The sequence below is a fragment of the Bombina bombina genome, chromosome 7 (assembly GCF_027579735.1).
Source record: "Bombina bombina isolate aBomBom1 chromosome 7, aBomBom1.pri, whole genome shotgun sequence".
Lineage (NCBI taxonomy): Eukaryota > Metazoa > Chordata > Amphibia > Anura > Bombinatoridae > Bombina > Bombina bombina.
In genome coordinates, this window is record NC_069505.1 from 212,872,029 (window position 1) to 212,893,008 (window position 20,980).

At 38.3% G+C, this 20,980-nt stretch overlaps 1 protein-coding gene across 3 annotated transcripts in view; it reads left to right on the forward strand.

Annotated features, from left to right (window-relative positions):
- The window catches only part of DENND5A (DENN domain containing 5A), a 223,097-nt gene that overhangs the window by 159,679 nt on the left and 42,438 nt on the right, over window positions 1-20,980 (forward strand). For all 3 annotated transcript variants that reach the window (XM_053720600.1, XM_053720599.1, XM_053720601.1), the window contains 2 exons: window positions 1,937-2,065; window positions 4,140-4,261. In XM_053720600.1, the coding sequence (XP_053576575.1) occupies window positions 1,937-2,065; window positions 4,140-4,261 (251 nt within the window). The remainder of the gene's footprint in view (window positions 1-1,936; window positions 2,066-4,139; window positions 4,262-20,980) is intronic.

Sequence of the window (20,980 nt, forward strand, 5' to 3'; positions counted from 1 at the left end):
CAAGGACACTCAAAAGCCTGCCATCCATGGATTCTGTCAGTGTTTTGATCTGTTCACCATCAACATTGCGTGCAGCAGCAACCACAGCCTCCCAGACACTGTTCAGAGAGGTGTACCGTTTTCCCTCCTTGTAAATCTCCCATTTGATGATGGACCACAGGTTCTCAATAGGGTTCAGATCAGGTGAACAAGGAGGCCATGTCATTAGATTTTCTTCTTTTATACCCTTTCTTGCCAGCCACGCTGTGGAGTACTTGGACGCGTGTGATGGAGCATTGTCCTGCATGAAAATCATGTTTTTCTTGAAGGATGCAGACTTCTTCCTGTACCACTGCTTGAAGAAGGTGTCTTCCAGAAACTGACAGTAGGACTGGGAGTTGAGCTTGACTCCATCCTCAACCCGAAAAGGCCCCACAAGCTCATCTTTGATGATACCAGCCCAAACCAGTACTCTACCTCCAACTTGCTGGCGTCTGAGTCAGACTGGAGCTCTCTGCCCTTTACCAATCCAGCCACGGGCCCATCCATCTGGCCCATCAAGACTCACTCTCATTTCATCAGTCCATAAAACCTTAGAAAAATCAGTCTTGAGATATTTCTTGGCCCAGTCTTGACGTTTCAGCTTGTGTGTCTTGTTCAGTGGTGGTCGTCTTTCAGCCTTTCTTACCTTGGCCATGTCTCTGAGTATTGCACACCTTGTGCTTTTGGGCACTCCAGTGATGTTGCAGCTCTGAAATATGGCCAAACTGGTGGCAAGTGGCATCTTGGCAGCTGCACGCTTGACTTTTCTCAGTTCATGGGCAGTTATTTTGCGCCTTGGTTTTTCCACACGCTTCTTGCGACCCTGTTGACTATTTTGAATGAAACGCTTGATTGTTCGATGATCACGCTTCAGAAGCTTTGCAATTTTAAAAGTGCTGCATCCCTCTGCAAGATATCTCACTATTTTTGACTTTTCTGAGCCTGTCAAGTCCTTCTTTTGACCCATTTTGCCAAAGGAAAGGAAGTTGCCTAATAATTATGCACACCTGATATAGGGTGTTGATGTCATTAGACCACACCCCTTCTCATTACAGAGATGCACATCACCTAATATGCTTAATTGGTAGTAGGCTTTCGAGCCTATACAGCTTGGAGTAAGACAACATGCATAAAGAGGATGATGTGGTCAAAATACTAATTTGCCTAATAATTCTGCACTCCCTGTATTTATATTTAGCTATTAGATGGGGAATACAAAGGAATATACTGTATATACACACACACACACCTGTCTGTTTAAACGCCTGTTAAATAAATTATTACTAATTCAACTAATTATTATTAGTTGAATCAGTGCTAAACCGTCATAAGAGATAAGGGCAGCTTCCCCAGTCTCTTTCCATAACTGCACATGTGCAAACAGAGTTTGAGCTATATCTGAATATTAGTTTGTGATTGGTTAGCAATGATTCTTTTGTTCTGGGGGACAGGGAAATCAGTGAAATTAATAAACATAAACAATATACGTATCTGACTAAATAATGCTGCATTGCAAAATTGTTCTCAGATATGAAGGTTGATAATCATGTAGTTTACAATTTGTGTTTAACGTCCCTTTAAGACTATCGACCCTGCATTTCCATTTGTTTAACCACCACAAAGGGGTTAAACTCACAGTAGAAGCACTTCTGGTCCTGAGCGGAAACTGACACTGATCCAATCAGCAGTGCTTGTTCCTTACCTAGGTCGTGCAACTAGTACTGCTCATTGCACCAGCAGTGCTGTGCGGCATGTCATTTGTTTTTACTATAATGGCGCTGTAATTCTAGTTGTGGAAAATGAAAAGAATACATTAGTAAATACAATGAAACAATATTATTTGTCTTTGGGATTGGAGATATATGTATGCTGATATATATGTTCTTTAGGCTTTTTTTTATTTTTATTTTTTTAGACATATTCAGAACATTGGGGAAATAAAAACGGATGTGGGGAAAGCGCGAGCTTGGGTCAGGCTGTCTATGGAGAAGAAGCTGCTGTCACGGCATCTAAAGCAACTTCTACTGGATCAGGAGCTTAGCAGGTAAGACGACAACTCGCACTGCTTCGTACTGGCCTCAGGTCTATTCCATCCCTTTATTAGGGTCACGTTCTAATCCATTAGAAACCTTATCACATGTTTGCATTGGCTTTACAGTATGTGAAAAAGCCTCCAGTGATTTGTAATGGGGCAGTTGGTTTACTATTCATCAGTAACATCCTAAGCTGTTTTTTTGCTGAGTCTTTGGACTTAATCTCTTGAAACTACATTTCATCTTCTTTCAATGACATCTCTTGGCACATTTTTTTACTCCTATGTTAGTTTATGCACATGATCATCACACATCTTAATTATTATTTAATAAAATAACGTTCAAGGCAAAGTGTACTGTAAAATAGTTTTTTCCTTTAAGGGACAGTCTACTCCAAAATCTTATATTGTTTAGAAAAATAGATAATCCCTTTATTACCCATTCCCCAGGTTTGCTTAACCAACATAGTTATATTAATACACTTTGTACCTCTGTGATTACCTTGTATATAAGCCTCTTCTAACAGCTGCTAGATCACATGACTTTCTATTTATTATCTATTAACCTCATAGCCAATTAGTCTGCCACAACTCCACGGGCGTGAGCACAATGTAATCTATATGGCTCACACGAACTAGCCGTTTCCTGTTGTAAAAAGCAAAAAAATGTGATAAGAGGCTGTCTGTAGTGACTTAGAAAATGGCAGAAATGTAGAGGTTTAAATGTTATTAAGTATATTAATATAACAATGTTGGTTGTGCAAAGCTGGGGAATGGGTAGTAAAGGTGTTATCTATCATTTTAAACAATAACAATTTTGGTGTAGACTGTCCCTTTAATATGTTTCCAATGAATCATAACAGCTGCAGAGTATAAAATGTATGAAATTAGCTTTTTGTGCTTATTTTTGTATATGAAATAGCTGTTTTTGTTCTTTGAAACCACCCATTAAAATAGGTTGTTCTTGCAGGGAATATTTTATCACTTTCTGTAGACACATGCTTCTTTATATTATAAACAACTGAAAAGTAACATTTTATCTCTCCTAAACCGCAATGGGAGTGCAATTTCTTCTGCTGGCTGGGTTCGCTAAAGCCTATATAAAGTATAGAATCTTTCCGCATATGTACCACGGGAAAAATCAGATATTGCAAATACCTAAATAAAGGCAAAGGAGCTATTTGTAAACATTTTAATACTCTCCAGTATGTAAAATTGCTCATTGGGAACAATTTTAATGGGAGGAAAAAAAAGGGTGCACTTTCCCTTTCATGCAGCCCAAATATGTAGCAGTGTTCACCTTGAGAAGCCCGCAGTGTTCATTTCCAGCTTTGAGAATTGGAATTTTCAGAGCTAAATGACTTGAAATGAGGGTAAAATTAGAGTATATTGCAATGTTTGATTTACTGTTTACTGTGTGTAACAAACATTTCCAGCTTATGATGTAACCCTGCCAAAGAGAATACACCTAAAACGTAGCTTACATATATTAAATTATAAAAAGAAAGAAAAAACGTAATCCAAGACCCCTGGTGTGTATAGAAATTAGATTTTGGGTTGAATTAGTTAACCCTTTTTCTTCCAGTTAACAACCCAACAAAAATGTCGCTCCACTTTTATAATTAGGTTAAATATTGAAACGTTGAGAAGAATATAATTTATTTGTTCAATACGGTTGAAGAATATTTTAGTACATCACATAACATCTGATCATTACCATTACATTTATTCTGCTAAACATTCCTTTCCCAAAAATATATATGAAAACCAGCGTTTGATTTATAAAAATAAATATATACAAATTATTTATATATTTATATTTACCAGGTTTCTAAATTGTACAACAAAATAAGCAGAATCAAACTTGTGTTCCATTCTTGGCCAGACGTGCATTGGCAGTCTAGATCTGACTTTCTATTTAACACCTTTTAAGCACATATTTATATATAAGCAATTGTGTATTGCAGCTTTAAGTCCCTTTAAAACGTATTATAACTTAGCATAATTATAGCAGGCAAAGTGTCTCTCTAAATTGTATTTACTGATTTATCCTATAATGTTCCAAGGTATCTTTTTCTTTACTTAGAAAACTCTACAAACGATACGCCTTCCTGCGTTGCGATGATGAAAAGGAACAATTTCTTTACCATCTGCTCTCGTTCAACGCTGTCGATTATTTTTGCTTTACCAATGTATTTACAACTATCAGTAAGTATATTTTCTGTTTAAGGATGCTGTGCCTTCAGTAATAATGTATACCTTGTATTTGGGATAACTTTACATGAAAATATGTTTATGGAAGAAAAATAAAAAATAAAATGTGTGTGTATATATACATATTATTTATATATATATATATATATATATATATATATATATATATATATATATATATATATATATATATATATATATATATATATATATTTATTACATCGAAAGTCCACAAATCCATTCTAATTACTAGTGGGAATTCAACTCCTGGCCTCCAGGAGGAGGCAAAGAACACCCCAGCAAAGCTTTAAGTATCCTCCCACTTCCCACAATCCCCAGTAATTCTTTGCCTTGTACGTCTAGGATGGATGGGTAAAGATAATGTCTAAAGAAAATACAGTTTTTAATCCTTTAATGGGTACTTTTCCCTGCAAGCAAGGATTGGGGCAATGCTGTGTCCATGTTATCGTCTTTAGTAGGAGTAATGGTGGCTGTTAGCTGTTGGAGGTTGGTGAGGTAGTCCTTTAACTCCAACAATTTAGGCTAACCCCTATATAGAAAACCAGGGTTGGTTACTCTGCTTTTCTTGTATCTTCAGGTCCCTGTCAGTGGTCAGATGAGGCTAGTTCTGGCGGGTTTAATAGCGTGCTTGTAAGTTTATGGCACAGTTTATGGCCTTTAGCAATCAAGCAGTTCTTCTATTACCTTACTTCTCCCCCAAAGGTAACAATCGCGACAGGCAGCCTGCTTTGCGTTCTACCATATGGCCGGTCGGACTAGTAATGCCGCTTATAGGATTATTCGGCAGAGTCCTGAATTTTTACAGCTTAGGGGGTTTGTTCATGAGTATCTCCCTAAGGGGGGGGGGGGGGTTGCAAGCTCCTATTAGGCTTTCAGATGATTAGGTCAGAATAGGCCTTTATATACGGAGCTTATTGTATGTTCAATGGCAGGTATTATGCGGTCCTCTTTTTCAAAATCATGCAGCCACTGGATGTCAAGGGCTTCAGGTTAAATCCCTACTACTTAGGCAGAGGAGGTTTTTATTTCTTTCATGTAATTAGCAAGAGTCCATGAGCTAGTGACGTATGGGATATACATTCCTACCAGGAGGGGCAAAGTTTCCCAAACCTTAAAATGCCTATAAATACACCCCTCACCACACCCACAATTCAGTTTTACAAACTTTGCCTCCCATGGAGGTGGTGAAGTAAGTTTGTGCTAGATTCTACGTTGATATGCGCTTCGCAGCAGGCTGAAGCCCGGTTTTCCTCTCAGAGTGCAGTGAATGTCAGAGGGATGTGAAGAGAGTATTGCCTATTTGAATACAATGGTCTTCCTCTAGGGGATCTATTTCATAGGTTCTCTGTTATCGGTCGTAGAGATTTCTTCTCCTACCTCCCTTTTCAGATCGACGATATACTCTTATATACCATTACCTCTACTGATTCTCGTTTCAGTACTGGTTTGGCTATCTACTATATGTAGATGAGTGTCTTGGGGTAAGTAAATCTTATTTCTATTTATGACACTCAAAGCTATGGTTGGGCACTTTATATGTAAAGTTCTAAATATATGTTTTAAACTTATATTTGCCATGATTCAGGTTAATCAGTATTCCTTCTTTCAGACTGTCAGTTTCATTATTTTTGGGAAAATGCCTATGAATTAATATTTTTTCTTACCTTCAAAAATTTTCAAATTGACTTTTTCTTTCATGTAATTAGCAAGAGTCCATGAGCTAGTGACGTATGGGATATACATTCCTACCAGGAGGGGCAAAGTTTCCCAAACCTCAAAATGCCTACAAATACACCCCTCACCACACCCACAATTCAGTTTTACAAACTTTGCCTCCGATGGAGGTGGTGAAGTAAGTTTGTGCTAGATTCTACGTTGATATGCGCTCCGCAGCAAGTTGGAGCCCGGTTTTCCTCTCAGCGTGCAGTGAATGTCAGAGGGATGTGAGGAGAGTATTGCCTATTTGAATGCAGTGATCTCCTTCTAAGGGGTCTATTTCATAGGTTCTCTGTTATCGGTCGTAGAGATTCATCTCTTACCTCCCTTTTCAGATCGACGATATACTCTTATATATACCATTACCTCTGCTGATTCTCGTTTCAGTACTGGTTTGGCTATCTGCTATATGTAGATGAGTGTCCTGGGGTAAGTAAGTCTTATTTTCTGTGACACTCCTAGCTATGGTTGGGCACTTTGTTTATAAAGTTCTAAATATATGTATTCAAACATTTATTTGCCTTGACTCAGAATGTTCAACTTTCCTTATTTTCAGACAGTCAGTTTCATATTTGGGATAATGCATTTTAATTTAACATTTTTCTTACCTTAAAATTTGACTTTTTCCCTGTGGGCTGTTAGGCTCGCGGGGGCTGAAAATGCTTCATTTTATTGCGTCATTCTTGGCGCGGACTTTTTTGGCGCAAAAATTCTATTTCCGTTTCCGGCGTCATACGTGTCGCCGGAAGTTGCGTCATTTTTTTGACGTTATTTTGCGCCAAAAATGTCGGCGTTCCGGATGTGGCGTCATTTTTGGCGCCAAAAAGCATTTAGGCGCCAAATAATGTGGGCGTCTTATTTGGCGCGAAAAAATATGGGCGTCACTTTTGTCTCCACATTATTTAAGTCTCATTTTTTATTGCTTCTGGTTGCTAGAAGCTTGTTTTTTGGCATTTTTTCCCATTCCTGAAACTGTCATTTAAGGAATTTGATCAATTTTGCTTTATATATATGTTGTTTTTTCTCTTACATATTGCAAGATGTCTCACGTTGCATCTGAGTCAGAAGATACTACAGGAAAATCGCTGTCAAGTGCTGAATCTACCAAAGCTAAGTGTATCTGCTGTAAACTTTTGGTAGCTATTCCTCCAGCTGTTGTTTGTATTGATTGTCATGACAAACTTGTTAAAGCAGATAATATTTCCTTTAGTAAAGTACCATTGCCTGTTGCAGTTCCTTCAACATCTAAGGTGCAGAATGTTCCTGATAATATAAGAGATTTTGTTTCTGAATCCATAAAGAAGGCTATGTCTGTTATTTCTCCTTCTAGTAAACGTAAAAAATCTTTTAAAACTTCTCTCCCTACAGATGAATTTTTAAATGAACATCATCATTCTGATTCTGATGATTCCTCTGGTTCAGAGGATTCTGTCTCAGAGGTTGATGCTGATAAATCTTCATATTTATTTAAAATGGAATTTATTCGTTCTTTACTTAAAGAAGTACTAATTGCTTTAGAAATAGAGGATTCTGGTCCTCTTGATACTAATTCTAAACGTTTAGATAAGGTATTTAAAGCTCCTGTGGTTATTCCAGAAGTTTTTCCTGTTCCTAATGCTATTTCTGCAGTAATTTCCAAAGAATGGGATAATTTGGGTAATTCATTTACTCCTTCTAAACGTTTTAAGCAATTATATCCTGTGCCGTCTGACAGATTAGAATTTTGGGACAAGATCCCTAAAGTTGATGGGGCTATTTCTACCCTTGCTACACGTACTACTATTCCTACGTCAGATGGTACTTTGTTTAAGGATCCTCTAGATAGGAAAATTGAGTCCTTTCTAAGAAAAGCTTATCTGTGTTCAGGTAATCTTCTTAGACCTGCTATATCTTTGGCTGATGTTGCTGCAGCTTCAACTTTTTGGTTGGAAACTTTAGCGCAACAAGTAACACATCGTGATTCTCATGATATTATTATTCTTCTTCAGCATGCTAATAATTTTATCTGTGATGCCATTTTTGATATTATCAGAGTTGATGTCAGGTTTATGTCTCTAGCTATTTTAGCTAGAAGAGCTTTATGGCTTAAAACTTGGAATGCTGATATGGCTTCTAAATCAACTTTACTTTCCATTTCTTTCCAGGGTAACAAATTATTTGGTTCTCAGTTGGATTCCATTATTTCAACTGTTACTGGTGGGAAAGGAACTTTTTTACCACAGGATAAAAAATCTAAAGGTAAAAACAGGGCTAATAATCGTTTTCGTTCCTTTCGTTTCAACAAAGAACAAAAGCCTGATCCTTCATCCTCAGGAGCAGTTTCAGTTTGGAGACCATCTCCAGTCTGGAATAAATCCAAGCCAGCTAGAAAGGCAAAGCCTGCTTCTAAGTCCACATGAAGGTGCGGCCCTCATTCCAGCTCAGCTGGTAGGGGGCAGGTTACGTTTTTTCAAGGAAATTTGGATCAATTCTGTTCACAATCTTTGGATTCAGAGCATTGTTTCAGAAGGGTACAGAATTGGTTTCAAGTTGAGACCTCCTGCAAAGAGATTTTTTCTTTCCCGTGTCCCGGTAAATCCAGTAAAAGCTCAAGCATTTCTGAAATGTGTTTCAGATCTAGAGTTGACTGGAGTAATTATGCCAGTTCCAGTTCCGGAACAGGGGATGGGGTTTTATTCAAATCTCTTCATTGTACCAAAGAAGGAGAATTCTTTCAGACCAGTTCTGGATCTAAAAATATTGAATCGTTATGTAAGGATACCAACGTTCAAGATGGTAACTGTAAGGACTATCTTACCTTTTGTTCAGCAAGGGAATTATATGTCCACAATAGATTTACAGGATGCATATCTGCATATTCCGATTCATCCAGATCCTTATCAGTTCCTGAGATTCTCGTTTCTGGACAAGCATTACCAGTTTGTGGCTCTGCCGTTTGGCCTAGCTACAGCTCCAAGAATTTTTACAAAGGTTCTCGGTGCCCTGCTGTCTGTAATCAGAGAACAGGGTATTGTGGTATTCCCTTATTTGGACGATATCTTGGTACTTGCTCAGTCTTTACATTTAGCAGAATCTCATACGAATCGACTTGTGTTGTTTCTTCAAGATCATGGTTGGAGGATCAATTTACCAAAAAGTTCTTTGATTCCTCAGACAAGGGTAACCTTTCTGTGTTTCCAGATGGATTCAGTCTCCATGACTCTGTCTTTAACAGACAAGAGACGTCTAAAGTTGATTACAGCTTGTCGAAACCTTCAGTCACAATCATTCCCTTCGGTAGCCTTATGCATGGAAATTCTAGGTCTTATGACTGCTGCATCGGACGCGATCCCCTTTGCTCGTTTTCACATGCGACCTCTTCAGCTCTGTATGCTGAAGCAATGGAGCAAGGATTACACGAAGATATCTCAATTAATATCTTTAAAACCGATTGTTCGACACTCTCTAACATGGTGGACAGATCACCATCGTTTAATTCAGGGGGCTTCTTTTGTGCTTCCGACCTGGACTGTAATTTCAACAGATGCAAGTCTCACAGGTTGGGGAGCTGTGTGGGGATCTCTGACGGCACAAGGAGTTTGGGAATCTCAGGAGGTGAGATTACCGATCAATATTTTGGAACTCCGTGCAATTTTCAGAGCTCTTCAGTTTTGGCCTCTTCTGAAGAGAGAATCGTTCATTTGTTTTCAGACAGACAATGTCACAACTGTGGCATACATCAATCATCAAGGAGGGACTCACAGTCCTCTGGCTATGAAAGAAGTATCTTGAATTTTGGTTTGGGCGGAATCCAGCTCCTGTCTAATCTCTGCGGTTCATATCCCAGGTGTAGACAATTGGGAAGCGTATTATCTCAGTCGCCAAACGTTGCATCCGAGCGAATGGTCTCTTCACCCAGAGGTATTTCTTCAGATTGTTCAAATGTGGGAACTTCCAGAAATAGATCTGATGGCGTCCCATCTAAACAAGAAACTTCCCAGGTATCTGTCCAGATCCCGGGATCCTCAGGCGGAGGCAGTGGATGCATTATCACTTCCTTGGAAGTATCATCCTGCCTATATCTTTCCGCCTCTAGTTCTTCTTCCAAGAGTAATCTCCAAGATTCTGAAGGAATGCTCGTTTGTTCTGCTGGTAGCTCCGGCATGGCCTCACAGGTTTTGGTATGCGGATCTTGTCCGGATGGCCTCTTGCCAACCGTGGACTCTTCCGTTAAGACCAGACCTTCTGTCACAAGGTCCTTTTTTCCATCAGGATCTGAAATCCTTAAATTTAAAGGTATGGAGATTGAACGCTTGATTCTTGGTCAAAGAGGTTTCTCTGACTCTGTGATTAATACTATGTTACAGGCTCGTAAATCTGTATCTCGAGAGATATATTATAGAGTCTGGAAGACTTATATTTCTTGGTGTCTTTCTCATCATTTTTCCTGGCATTCTTTTAGAATACCAAGAATTTTACAGTTCCTTCAGGATGGTTTAGATAAGGGTTTGTCCGCAAGTTCTTTGAAAGGACAAATCTCTGCTCTTTCTGTTCTTTTTCACAGAAAGATTGCTATTCTTCCTGATATTCATTGTTTTGTACAAGCTTTGGTTCGTATAAAACCTGTCATTAAGTCAATTTCTCCTCCTTGGAGTTTGAATTTGGTTCTGGGAGCTCTTCAAGCTCCTCCGTTTGAACCTATGCATTCATTGGACATTAAATTACTTTCTTGGAAAGTTTTGTTCCTTTTGGCCATCTCTTCTGCCAGAAGAGTTTCTGAATTATCTGCTCTTTCTTGTGAGTCTCCTTTTCTGATTTTTCATCAGGATAAGGCGGTGTTGCGAACTTCTTTTGAATTTTTACCTAAAGTTGTGAATTCCAACAACATTAGTAGAGAAATTGTGGTTCCTTCATTATGTCCTAATCCTAAGAATTCTAAGGAGAAATCGTTGCATTCTTTGGATGTTGTTAGAGCTTTGAAATATTATGTTGAAGCTACGAAATCTTTTCGTAAGACTTCTAGTCTATTTGTTATCTTTTCCGGTTCTAGAAAAGGCCAGAAAGCTTCTGCCATTTCTTTGGCATCTTGGTTGAAATCTTTAATTCATCTTGCCTATGTTGAGTCGGGTAAAACTCCGCCTCAGAGAATTACAGCTCATTCTACTAGGTCAGTTTCTACTTCCTGGGCGTTTAGGAATGAAGCTTCGGTTGACCAGATCTGCAAAGCAGCAACTTGGTCCTCTTTGCATACTTTTACTAAATTCTACCATTTTGATGTATTTTCTTCTTCTGAAGCAGTTTTTGGTAGAAAAGTACTTCAGGCAGCGGTTTCAGTTTGAATCTTCTGCTTATGTTTTTCATTAAACTTTATTTTGGGTGTGGATTATTTTCAGCAGGAATTGGCTGTCTTTATTTTATCCCTCCCTCTCTAGTGACTCTTGTGTGGAAAGATCCACATCTTGGGTAGTCATTATCCCATACGTCACTAGCTCATGGACTCTTGCTAATTACATGAAAGAAAACATAATTTATGTAAGAACTTACCTGATAAATTCATTTCTTTCATATTAGCAAGAGTCCATGAGGCCCGCCCTTTTTTTGTGGTGGTTATGATTTTGTATAAAGCACAATTATTCCAATTCCTTATTTTATATGCTTTCGCACTTTTTTATCACCCCACTTCTTGGCTATTCGTTAAACTGAATTGTGGGTGTGGTGAGGGGTGTATTTGTAGGCATTTTGAGGTTTGGGAAACTTTGCCCCTCCTGGTAGGAATGTATATCCCATACGTCACTAGCTCATGGACTCTTGCTAATATGAAAGAAATGAATTTATCAGGTAAGTTCTTACATAAATTATGTTTTTTCCTTGCGGGCTGTTAGGCTCGCGGGGGCAGAAAATGCTTCAATTTATTGAGTCATTCTTGGCGTGAACTTTTTTGGTGCTAAATTTCGTCATTTCCGGCACCATAGTTGACGCCGGAAGTTTACACATGGTTGAGTCATTTTTTGACGCATGTGTGTTACAGACGTTTTTTTGCGCCAAAAAATGTGGGCGTCATTTTTGCCGCCAAAAAATATGGGCGTCATACTTGGCGCCAAATAATGTGGGTGTCTTACTTGGTGCCAAAAAATGTGGGCGCCAGTTTTTTTCACATTATTTCAGTCTCACTTTTTTGTTGCTTCTGGTTGCTAGAGGCTTGTTTGTTTTGCATTTTTTCCCATTCCTGAAACTGTCATTTAAGGAATTTGATAATTTTGCTTTATATGTTGTTTTTTTCTATTACATATTGCAAGATATTTCAAAAGCTGTTCCTGTATCAGAAAATACTGAGGGATTCCTGATGACTGATATCAGTCCTACCAAAGCTAAGTTAATTTATTTTAATGTTATGAATGTTTATATTTAGCTATGGTTTGTAATAAGTTTTTATGATAAACTTTTACATGCAGAGTCCATTAGTATTTATGCATTATCTATTGCTATTCTTTTTACATCTTATGTACAAGATATATTTAGGAATTTTATAAGAATATTTTAGTGATTCTAGTATAAAGGCTTTGTCTGCTATTCCGCCTTCTAATAACATTTTTAGGTCTTTTTTAAACTTCTCATTTAGTTGATGAAGTTTCAAATGACCAACAACATACTGAATTATCCTTCTCTGATGGTGTATTTTCTCATTCAGAATATTATTCATCAGATATTGACACTAACAAATCTACTTTTTTATTTTTAAATAGAGTACATTCGTTTTTTTGTTGAAAAGGTGTTGATTATTTTGGATATTGAAGTAACTAGTTCTTTTGATTAAGACTAGCTAACATTTATATTCTGCTTACTAACCTTCTGTGGTTTCTTCAGAGGTTTTTTTCCAGTTCCTGATACTAGGGAATGGAATAGGCCAGGAATTTCTTTTATTCCTTCTTTAAGGTTTTTAATTATATCCTTTGCCGGCAGTTAGTTTTAAGTTTTGAGGACTTCCTGGACTTTAAGAATGAAGCTTCTGTTGATTAGATTTGCAAAGCAACGACTTGGTCTTCTTTGCATACTTTTACTAAATTCTACCATTTTGATGTTTTCTCTTCTTCAGAAGTAGTTTTTGGTAGAATAGTATTTCAGGCAGCTGTTTCAGTTTGATTCTTCTGCCTATAACTTCAGTTTTTTTCATTATAAAAATTGAAACTTTTGATTTTGGTTGTGGATTAATTTTTCAGCGGAATTGGCTGTCTTTATTTTACTTTATTTACTGACTCTTGCGTGGAAGTTCCACATCTTGGGTATCTGCTATCCCATACGTCACTAGCTCATGGACTCATGCTAATTACATGAAAGAAAACATAATTTCTTTCATGTAATTGGCAAGAGTCCATGAGCTAGTGACATATGGGATATACAATCCTACCAGGAGGGGCAAAGCTTCCCAAACCTCAAAATGCCTATACATTCACCCCTCACCACACCCACAATTCAGTTTTACAAACTTTGCCTCCTATGGAGGTGGTGAAGTAAGTTTGTGCTAAGATTTCTACGTTGATATGCGCTTCTCAGCATTGTTGAAGCCCGATTCCTCTCAGAGTACAGCGAATGTCAGAGGGACGTGAAGGGAGTATCACCTATTGAATACGATGATTTTCCTAACAGGGGTCTTTTTCATGGGTTCTCTGTTATCGGTCGTAGAGATTCATCTCCTACCTCCCTTTTCAGATCGACGATATACTCTCAAATTTACCATTACCTCTACTAAAGAACTGTTTTAGTACTGGTTTGGCTATCTGCTATTTGTGGATGGGTGTCTTTGGTAAGTATGTTTTTATTACTTAAGACACTCTCAGCTATGGTTTGGCACTTTATGCAATTTATATAAAGTTATAAATATATGTATTGTACTTATATTTGCCATGAGTCAGGTTCATGTATTTCCTTCTGCAGACTTTCAGTTTCATATTTGGGAATATAAACACTTTAAGAATTTTGTTTCTTACCTGGGGTTTAGTCTTTTCAATTTTAACTACTGTTGCATTTGCGGGTATTAGGCCCGCGGGTGCGTCAAATGTTAGACTTTATTGCGTCATTTTTGGCGCGAACTTTTTTTGACGTCGAGACCTTTCACACGGCGGCGTCATTAGTGACGCAAATGTGTCATTTCCGGTCAATTTTGGCGCCAAAAAAGTTTACGTTACGTTGTGCGTCATACTTGGCGCCAATTTTTTCATTATTTTAATACCCCATTCATGTTTGCCTCCTGCTTTCTTCTATCAAGAGGCCTATGCATTTGCATTTTTTCCCATTCCTGAAACTGTCATTTAAGGAAATAGATAATTTTGCTTTATATGTTGTTTTTTCTTTTACATTGAGCAAGATGTCCCAATCCGATCCTGTCTCTGAAGTTTCTGCTGGAACATTGCAGCCTGACGTCGGTTCTACCAAAGCTAAGTGCATTTGTTGCAAAATTGTAGAAATTATTCCACCGAATGTCATTTGTAATAGTTGTCATGATAAACTTTTACATGCAGATAGTGTTTCTATCAGTAATAGTACATTGCCAGTTGCAGTTCCTTCAACTTCTAATGTGCATGATATACCTGTAAATTTCAAAGAATTTGTTTCTGATTCTATTATGAAGGCTTTGTCTGCATTTCCACCTTCTAATAAACGTAAAAGGTCTTTTAAAACTTCTCATTTAGCTGATGAAATTTCAAATGACCAACAACATAATAATTCATCCTCTTTTGATGAGGATCTATCTGAAACAGAAGATCCTTCCTCAGATATTGACACTGAGAAATCTGCTTATTTATTTAAAATAGAGTATATGCGTTCTTTATTAAAAGAAGTGTTAATTACTTTGGATATTGAGGTAACCAGTCCTATTGACGTTCAGTCTAATAAACGTTTAAATGCTGTTTTTAAACCTCCTGTGGTTTCCCCAGGTGTTTTTCCCATTCCTGAGGCTATTTCTGATATGATTTCTAGAGTATGGAATAAGCCAGGTACTTCCTTTGTTCCTTCTTCAAGGTTTAAGAGATTGTATCCTTTACCAGCAAAATCTATAGAGTTTTTGGAAAAGATCCCCAAAGTTGATGGGGCTATTTCTACTCTTGCTAAACGTACCACTATTCCTATGGAAGATAACACTTCCTTTAAGGATCCTTTAGATAGGAAGCTTGAATCTTATCTAAGGAAGGCCTATTTATATTCAGGTCATCTTCTCAGACCTGCTATTTCTTTGGGTGATGTTGCGGCCGCATCAACTTTCTGGTTGGAAAATTTAGCGCAACATGAATTGGATTGTGACATATCTAGCATTGTTCGCTTACTGCAACATGCTAATCATTTTATTTGTGATGCCATTTTTTATATTATCAAAATTGATGTTAGAGTCTTTAGCTGTATTAGCTAGAAGAGCTTTGTGGCTTAAATCTTGGAATGCTGATATGACATCTAAATCTAGATTACTATCTCTTTCTTTCCAAGGTAATAATTTATTTGGTTCTCAGTTGGATTCTATTATTTCAACTATCACTGGAGGAAAAGGAGTTTTTTTGCCTCAGGATAAAAAACCTAAGGGTAAATCTAAGGCTTCTAACCGTTTTCGTTCCTTTCGTCAGAATAAGGAACAAAAACTCAATCCTCCTCCCAAGGAATCTGCTTCCAGTTGGAAGCCTTCCTCAAATTGGAATAAATCCAAGCCATTTAGGAAACCAAAGTCTGCCCCTAAATCCGCATGAAGGTTCGGCCCTCATTCCAGCTCAGCTGGTAGGGGGCAGATTAAGGTTTTTCAAGGATTTTTGGATAAAATCTGTCCAAAATCATTGGATTCAGAGCATTGTCTCTCAAGGGTATCGAATAGGATTCAAAGTAAGACCTCCTTTTTTCTCTCACACATTCCTGTAAATCCAGTAAAAGCTCAGGCTTTTCTGAAGTGTGTTTCAGATCTGGAGTCTTCAGGGGTAATCATGCCAGTTCCTCTTCAGGAACAAGGTTTGGGGTTTTATTCAAACCTAATCATTGTACCAAAGAAAGAAAATTTGTTCAGACCAGTTCTGGATCTGAAAATTTTTAATCGTTATGTAAGAGTACCAACTTTCAAGATGGTGACTATAAGGACTATTCTGCCTTTTGTTCAGCAAGGACATTATATGTCCACAATAGACTTGCAGGATGCATACCTTCATATTCCGATTCATCCAGAACACTATCAGTTTCTGAGATTCTCTTTTCTAGACAAGCATTACCAATTTGTTGCTCTTCCATTTGGCCTAGCAACCGCTCCCAGAATCTTTTCAAAGGTTCTGGGTGCCCTACTATCTGTAATCAGAGAACAGGGTATTGCGGTGTTTCCTTATTTGGACGATATCTTGGTACTAGCTCAGTCTTTACATACTGCAGAATCTCACATGAATCAACTAGTGTTGTTTCTTCGGAAACATGGTTGGAGGATCAATTTACCAAAAAGTTTCTTGATTCCTCAGACAAGGGTCACCTTTTTAGGTTTCCAGATAGATTCAGTGTCCATGACTCTGTCTCTAACAGACAAGAGACGTTTAAAATTGGTTGCAGCCTGCCGGCGCCTTCAGTCTCAGTCATTCCCTTCAGTGGCAATGTGCATGGAAGTTTTAGGTCTCATGACTGCAGCATCGGACGCAATCCCCTTTGCTCGTTTTCACATGAGACCTCTACAGCTTTGTATGCTGAATCAATGGTGCAGGGATTATACAAAGATATCACAATTAATATCCTTGAATCCCAATGTACGACACTCTCTGACATGGTGGATAGATCACCATCGTTTGGTTCAAGGGGCTTCTTTTGTTCGCCCAACCTGGACTGTGATCACAACAGATGAGTCTTTCAGGTTGGGGAGCTGTTTGGGGATCTCTGACAGCACAAGGGGTTTGGAAATCTCAAGAGGCGAGATTACCAATAAATATTTTAGAACTCCGTGCAATTCTCAGGGCTCTTCAGTTCTGGCCTCTACTAAAGAGAGAACCGTTCATTTGTTTTCAGACAGACAATATCACAACTGTGGCTTATGTCAATCATCAGGGTGGGACTCACAGTCCCCAAGCTATGAAAGAAGTATCTCGGATACTTGCTTGGGCGGAATCCAGCTCCTGTCTTATCTCTGCGGTACATATCCCAGGTGTAGACAATTGGGAGGCGGATTATCTCAGCCGCCAGACTTTACATACAGGGGAGTGGTCTCTCCATCCAGATGTGTTTTCTCAGATTGTTCAGATGTGAGGGCTTCCAGAGATAGATCTCATGGCTTCTCATCTAAACAAGAAACTTCCCAGATACCTGTCCAGGTCCAGGGATGTTCAGGCGGAAGCAGTGGATGCGCTGACACTTCCTTGGTGTTATCAACCTGCTTACATCTTCCCGCCTCTAGTTCTTCTTCCAAGATTGATTTCCAAAATCATCATGGAACAGTCTTTTGTGTTGCTGGTGGCTCCAGCATGGCCACACAGGTTGTTGGTATGCGGATCTGGTTCGGGTGTCCAGTTGCCCGCCTTGGCCACTTCCATTACGGCCGGACCTACTATCTCAAGGTCCGTTTTTCCTTCAGGATCTCAAATCATTAAATTTGAAGGTATGGAAATTGAACGCTTAGTTCTAAGTCATAGAGGTTTCTCTGACTCGGTGATTAATACTATGTTACAAGCTCGTAAATCTGTCTCTAGGAAGATTTATTATAGAGTTTGGAAGGCTTACATTTCATGGTGTTCTTCTCATAAATTCTCCTGGCATTCTTTTAGAATTCCTAGAATTTTGCAGTTTCTTCAGGATGGTCTGGATAAGGGTTTGTCTGCAAGTTCCTTGAAAGGACAAATCTCCGCTCTTTCTGTTTTATTTCACAGAAAAATTGCTATACTTCCTGATATACACTGTTTTGTACAGGCTTTAGTTCGTATTAAGCCTGTCATTAAGTCAATTTCTCCTCCTTGGAGTCTTAATTTGGTTCTGAGGGCTTTACAGGCTCCTCCTTTTGAACCTATGCATTCTTTGGACATTAAATTACTTTCCTGGAAAGTGTTGTTCCTTTTGGCTATCTCTTCTGCTAGAAGAGTTTCTGAGCTATCTGCTCTTTCTTGTGAGTCTCCTTTTCTGATTTTTCATCAGGATAAGGCAGTTTTGCGGACTTCTTTTCAATTTTTACCTAAGGTTGTGAATTCTAACAACATTAGTAGAGAAATTGTTGTCCCTTCTTTATGTCCTAATCCTAAGAATTCTTTGGAGAGATCCTTACATTCTTTGGATGTGGTAAGAGCTTTGAAATATTATGTGGAAGCTACTAAATATTTCAGGAAGACTTCTAGTCTATTTGTTTTATTTTCTGGTCCTAGGAAAGGTCAGAAAGCTTCTGCTGTTTCCTTGGCTTCTTGGTTGAAACTTTTGATTCATCAAGCTTATTTGGAGTCGGGTCAAACCCCGCCTCAGAGAATTACAGCTCATTCTACTAGATCAGTCTCTACTTCATGGGCTTTTAAGAATGAAGCTTCAGTCGATCAGATTTGCAAAGCAGCCACTTGGTCCTCTTTGCATACATTTACTAAATTCTACGATTTTGATGTATTTGCTTCTTCGGAAGCAGTTTTTGGTAGAAAAGTTCTTCAGGCAGCTGTTTCAGTTTGATTCTTCTGCTTTTGATTTAAGTTTTTTTCTTTTCAAAGTGAAAATAACTTATTTTTTGGGTTGTGGATTATTTTTTCAGCGTTTATATGGCTGTTTTTATTTTATTCCCTCCCTCTCTAGTGACTCTTGAGTGGAAGACTCCACATCTTGGGTATTGATATCCCATATGTCACTAGCTCATAGACTCTTGCCAATTACATGAAAGAAAACATAATTTATGTAAACTTACCTGATAAATTCATTTCTTTCATATTGGCAAGAGTCCATGAGACCCACCCTTTTTATGGTAGTTATGATTTTTTGTATAAAGCACAATTATTTCCAAATTTCCTTTGTGGATGCTTTCTACTCCTTTCTTTATCACCCTACTGCTTGGCTATTCGTTAAACTGAATTGTGGGTGTGGTGAGGGGTGTATTTATAGGCATTTTGAGGTTTGGGAAACTTTGCCCCTCCTGGTAGGATTGTATATCCCATATGTCACTAGCTCATGGACTCTTGCCAATATGAAAGAAATGAATTTATCAGGTAAGTTCTTACATAAATTATGTTTTATGTAAGAACTTACCTGATAAATTAATTTCTTTCATATTAGCAAGAGTCCATGAGGCCTGCCCTTTTTGTGGTGGTTATGATCTTTTTGTATAAAGCACAATTATTCCAATTCCTTATTTTTTGATGCTTTCGCTCCTTTCTTATCACCCCACTTCTTGGCTATTCGTTAAACTGAATTGTGGGTGTGGTGAGGGGTGTATTTATAGGCATTTTGAGGTTTGGGAAACTTTGCCCCTCCTGGTAGGATTGTATATCCCATATGTCACTAGCTCATGGACTCTTGCCAATATGAAAGAAATGAATTTATCAGGTAAGTTCTTACATAAATTATGTTTTTGCTGCGTAGTGTTCATAGAAAGATTGCTAAGAAATGTGTCCTTTCAAAGTATTTGCAGACAAATCCTTATCCAAACATCCTTAAGAAACTGTAAAATCCTAGGAATTCTAAAACAATGCCAAGAATAATCATGAACTGAACACCATGAAATATAGGTTTTCCAAACCCGATAATAAATCTTCCTTGAAACAGATTTACGAGCCTGTATCATAGTGCTAATAAACCTCTGACTAAGCACTAAGCGTTCAATTTCCATGCCTTCAAATTTAGAGATCCTGATGGGAAAAACGACTCTTGAGACAGAAGGTCTAGCCTTAAAAGAAGTGGCCAAGGCTGGCAACTGGACATCCTGACAAGGTCCGGATACCAGAACCTGAAAGGCCAAGCTGGTGCTATCAGAAACACATACGATTGTTCCATTATTATCTTGGAGATCACTCTTGGAAGAAGAACCACAGGTAGAAAAATGTAAGCAGGTTGGTAAAACTTAGGAACTGCTAGAGCATCCACCATCTCCGCATGAGGATCCTTAGACCTGGAAAGGTATCTTGGAAGCTTCTTTTTCAGACGTGAGACTATCAGATCTATTTCTGGAGGACCCCACATCTGTACTAATTGAAAAAAACACATCTGGATGGAGAGACCACTCTCCCGGATGTAAAGTCTAACGACTGAGTTATTCCGCTTCCCAATTGTCTACTCCTGGGATATGAATCTCAGAAATTTGACAAGAGTTGGATTCCACCCAAGAAAGTATCAGAGATACTTCTTTCATTGCTGAAGGACTGCAAGTCCCCCCTTGATGATGGACATATGCCACTGTAGTGACATTGTCTGTTTGAAATTGAATGTAAAGTTCTCTCTTCAATAGAGGCCAGGCCTGAAGAGCTCTGAAAATAGCACAGAGTTCTAAAATATTGATTGGTAACCTCGCCTCCTGAGATTCCCAAACTCCTTGTGCTGTCAGAGACCCCCTGTTAGGTTTTGAATAAACTCTTGATAGTGGAACACAACTGCAGTTACGACCAAAATTGTTTGTTTGTTACACAATTCTGTCTAAATCCTTTATTGCAAAAAGGACTCTTTCAGATTTGTGAATATTGCTCAAATTCAGAAAAAGAACAAGGTTTGTATACAGCAGCTGGCTGCAATGAAAAACTTATATAATCTGATGTATATCTTAGATAGACAACAACAGAAATAGAGTAAAGAACTGGAGAAATAACGGAACAAATGCAGCAGCAATAAAAAGTCTTTCCCAGCAAGCAAGTGACTTAATTCAACAAAGCAGTTTATGCAGGAGATATGCCTTATTACTTTCAAGGAAAAGCAGGATCTTTGCAGAGAATAAACAGTTAAGCAGATATTAGTTGATGCTTTAGTAATTAGGTAGTTGCAGTAATAGCCACAAGTAATTTAGCAGATTATGGGTTAGTAAAGCGGTAATGCGGTTAAATAGTGTGGTAC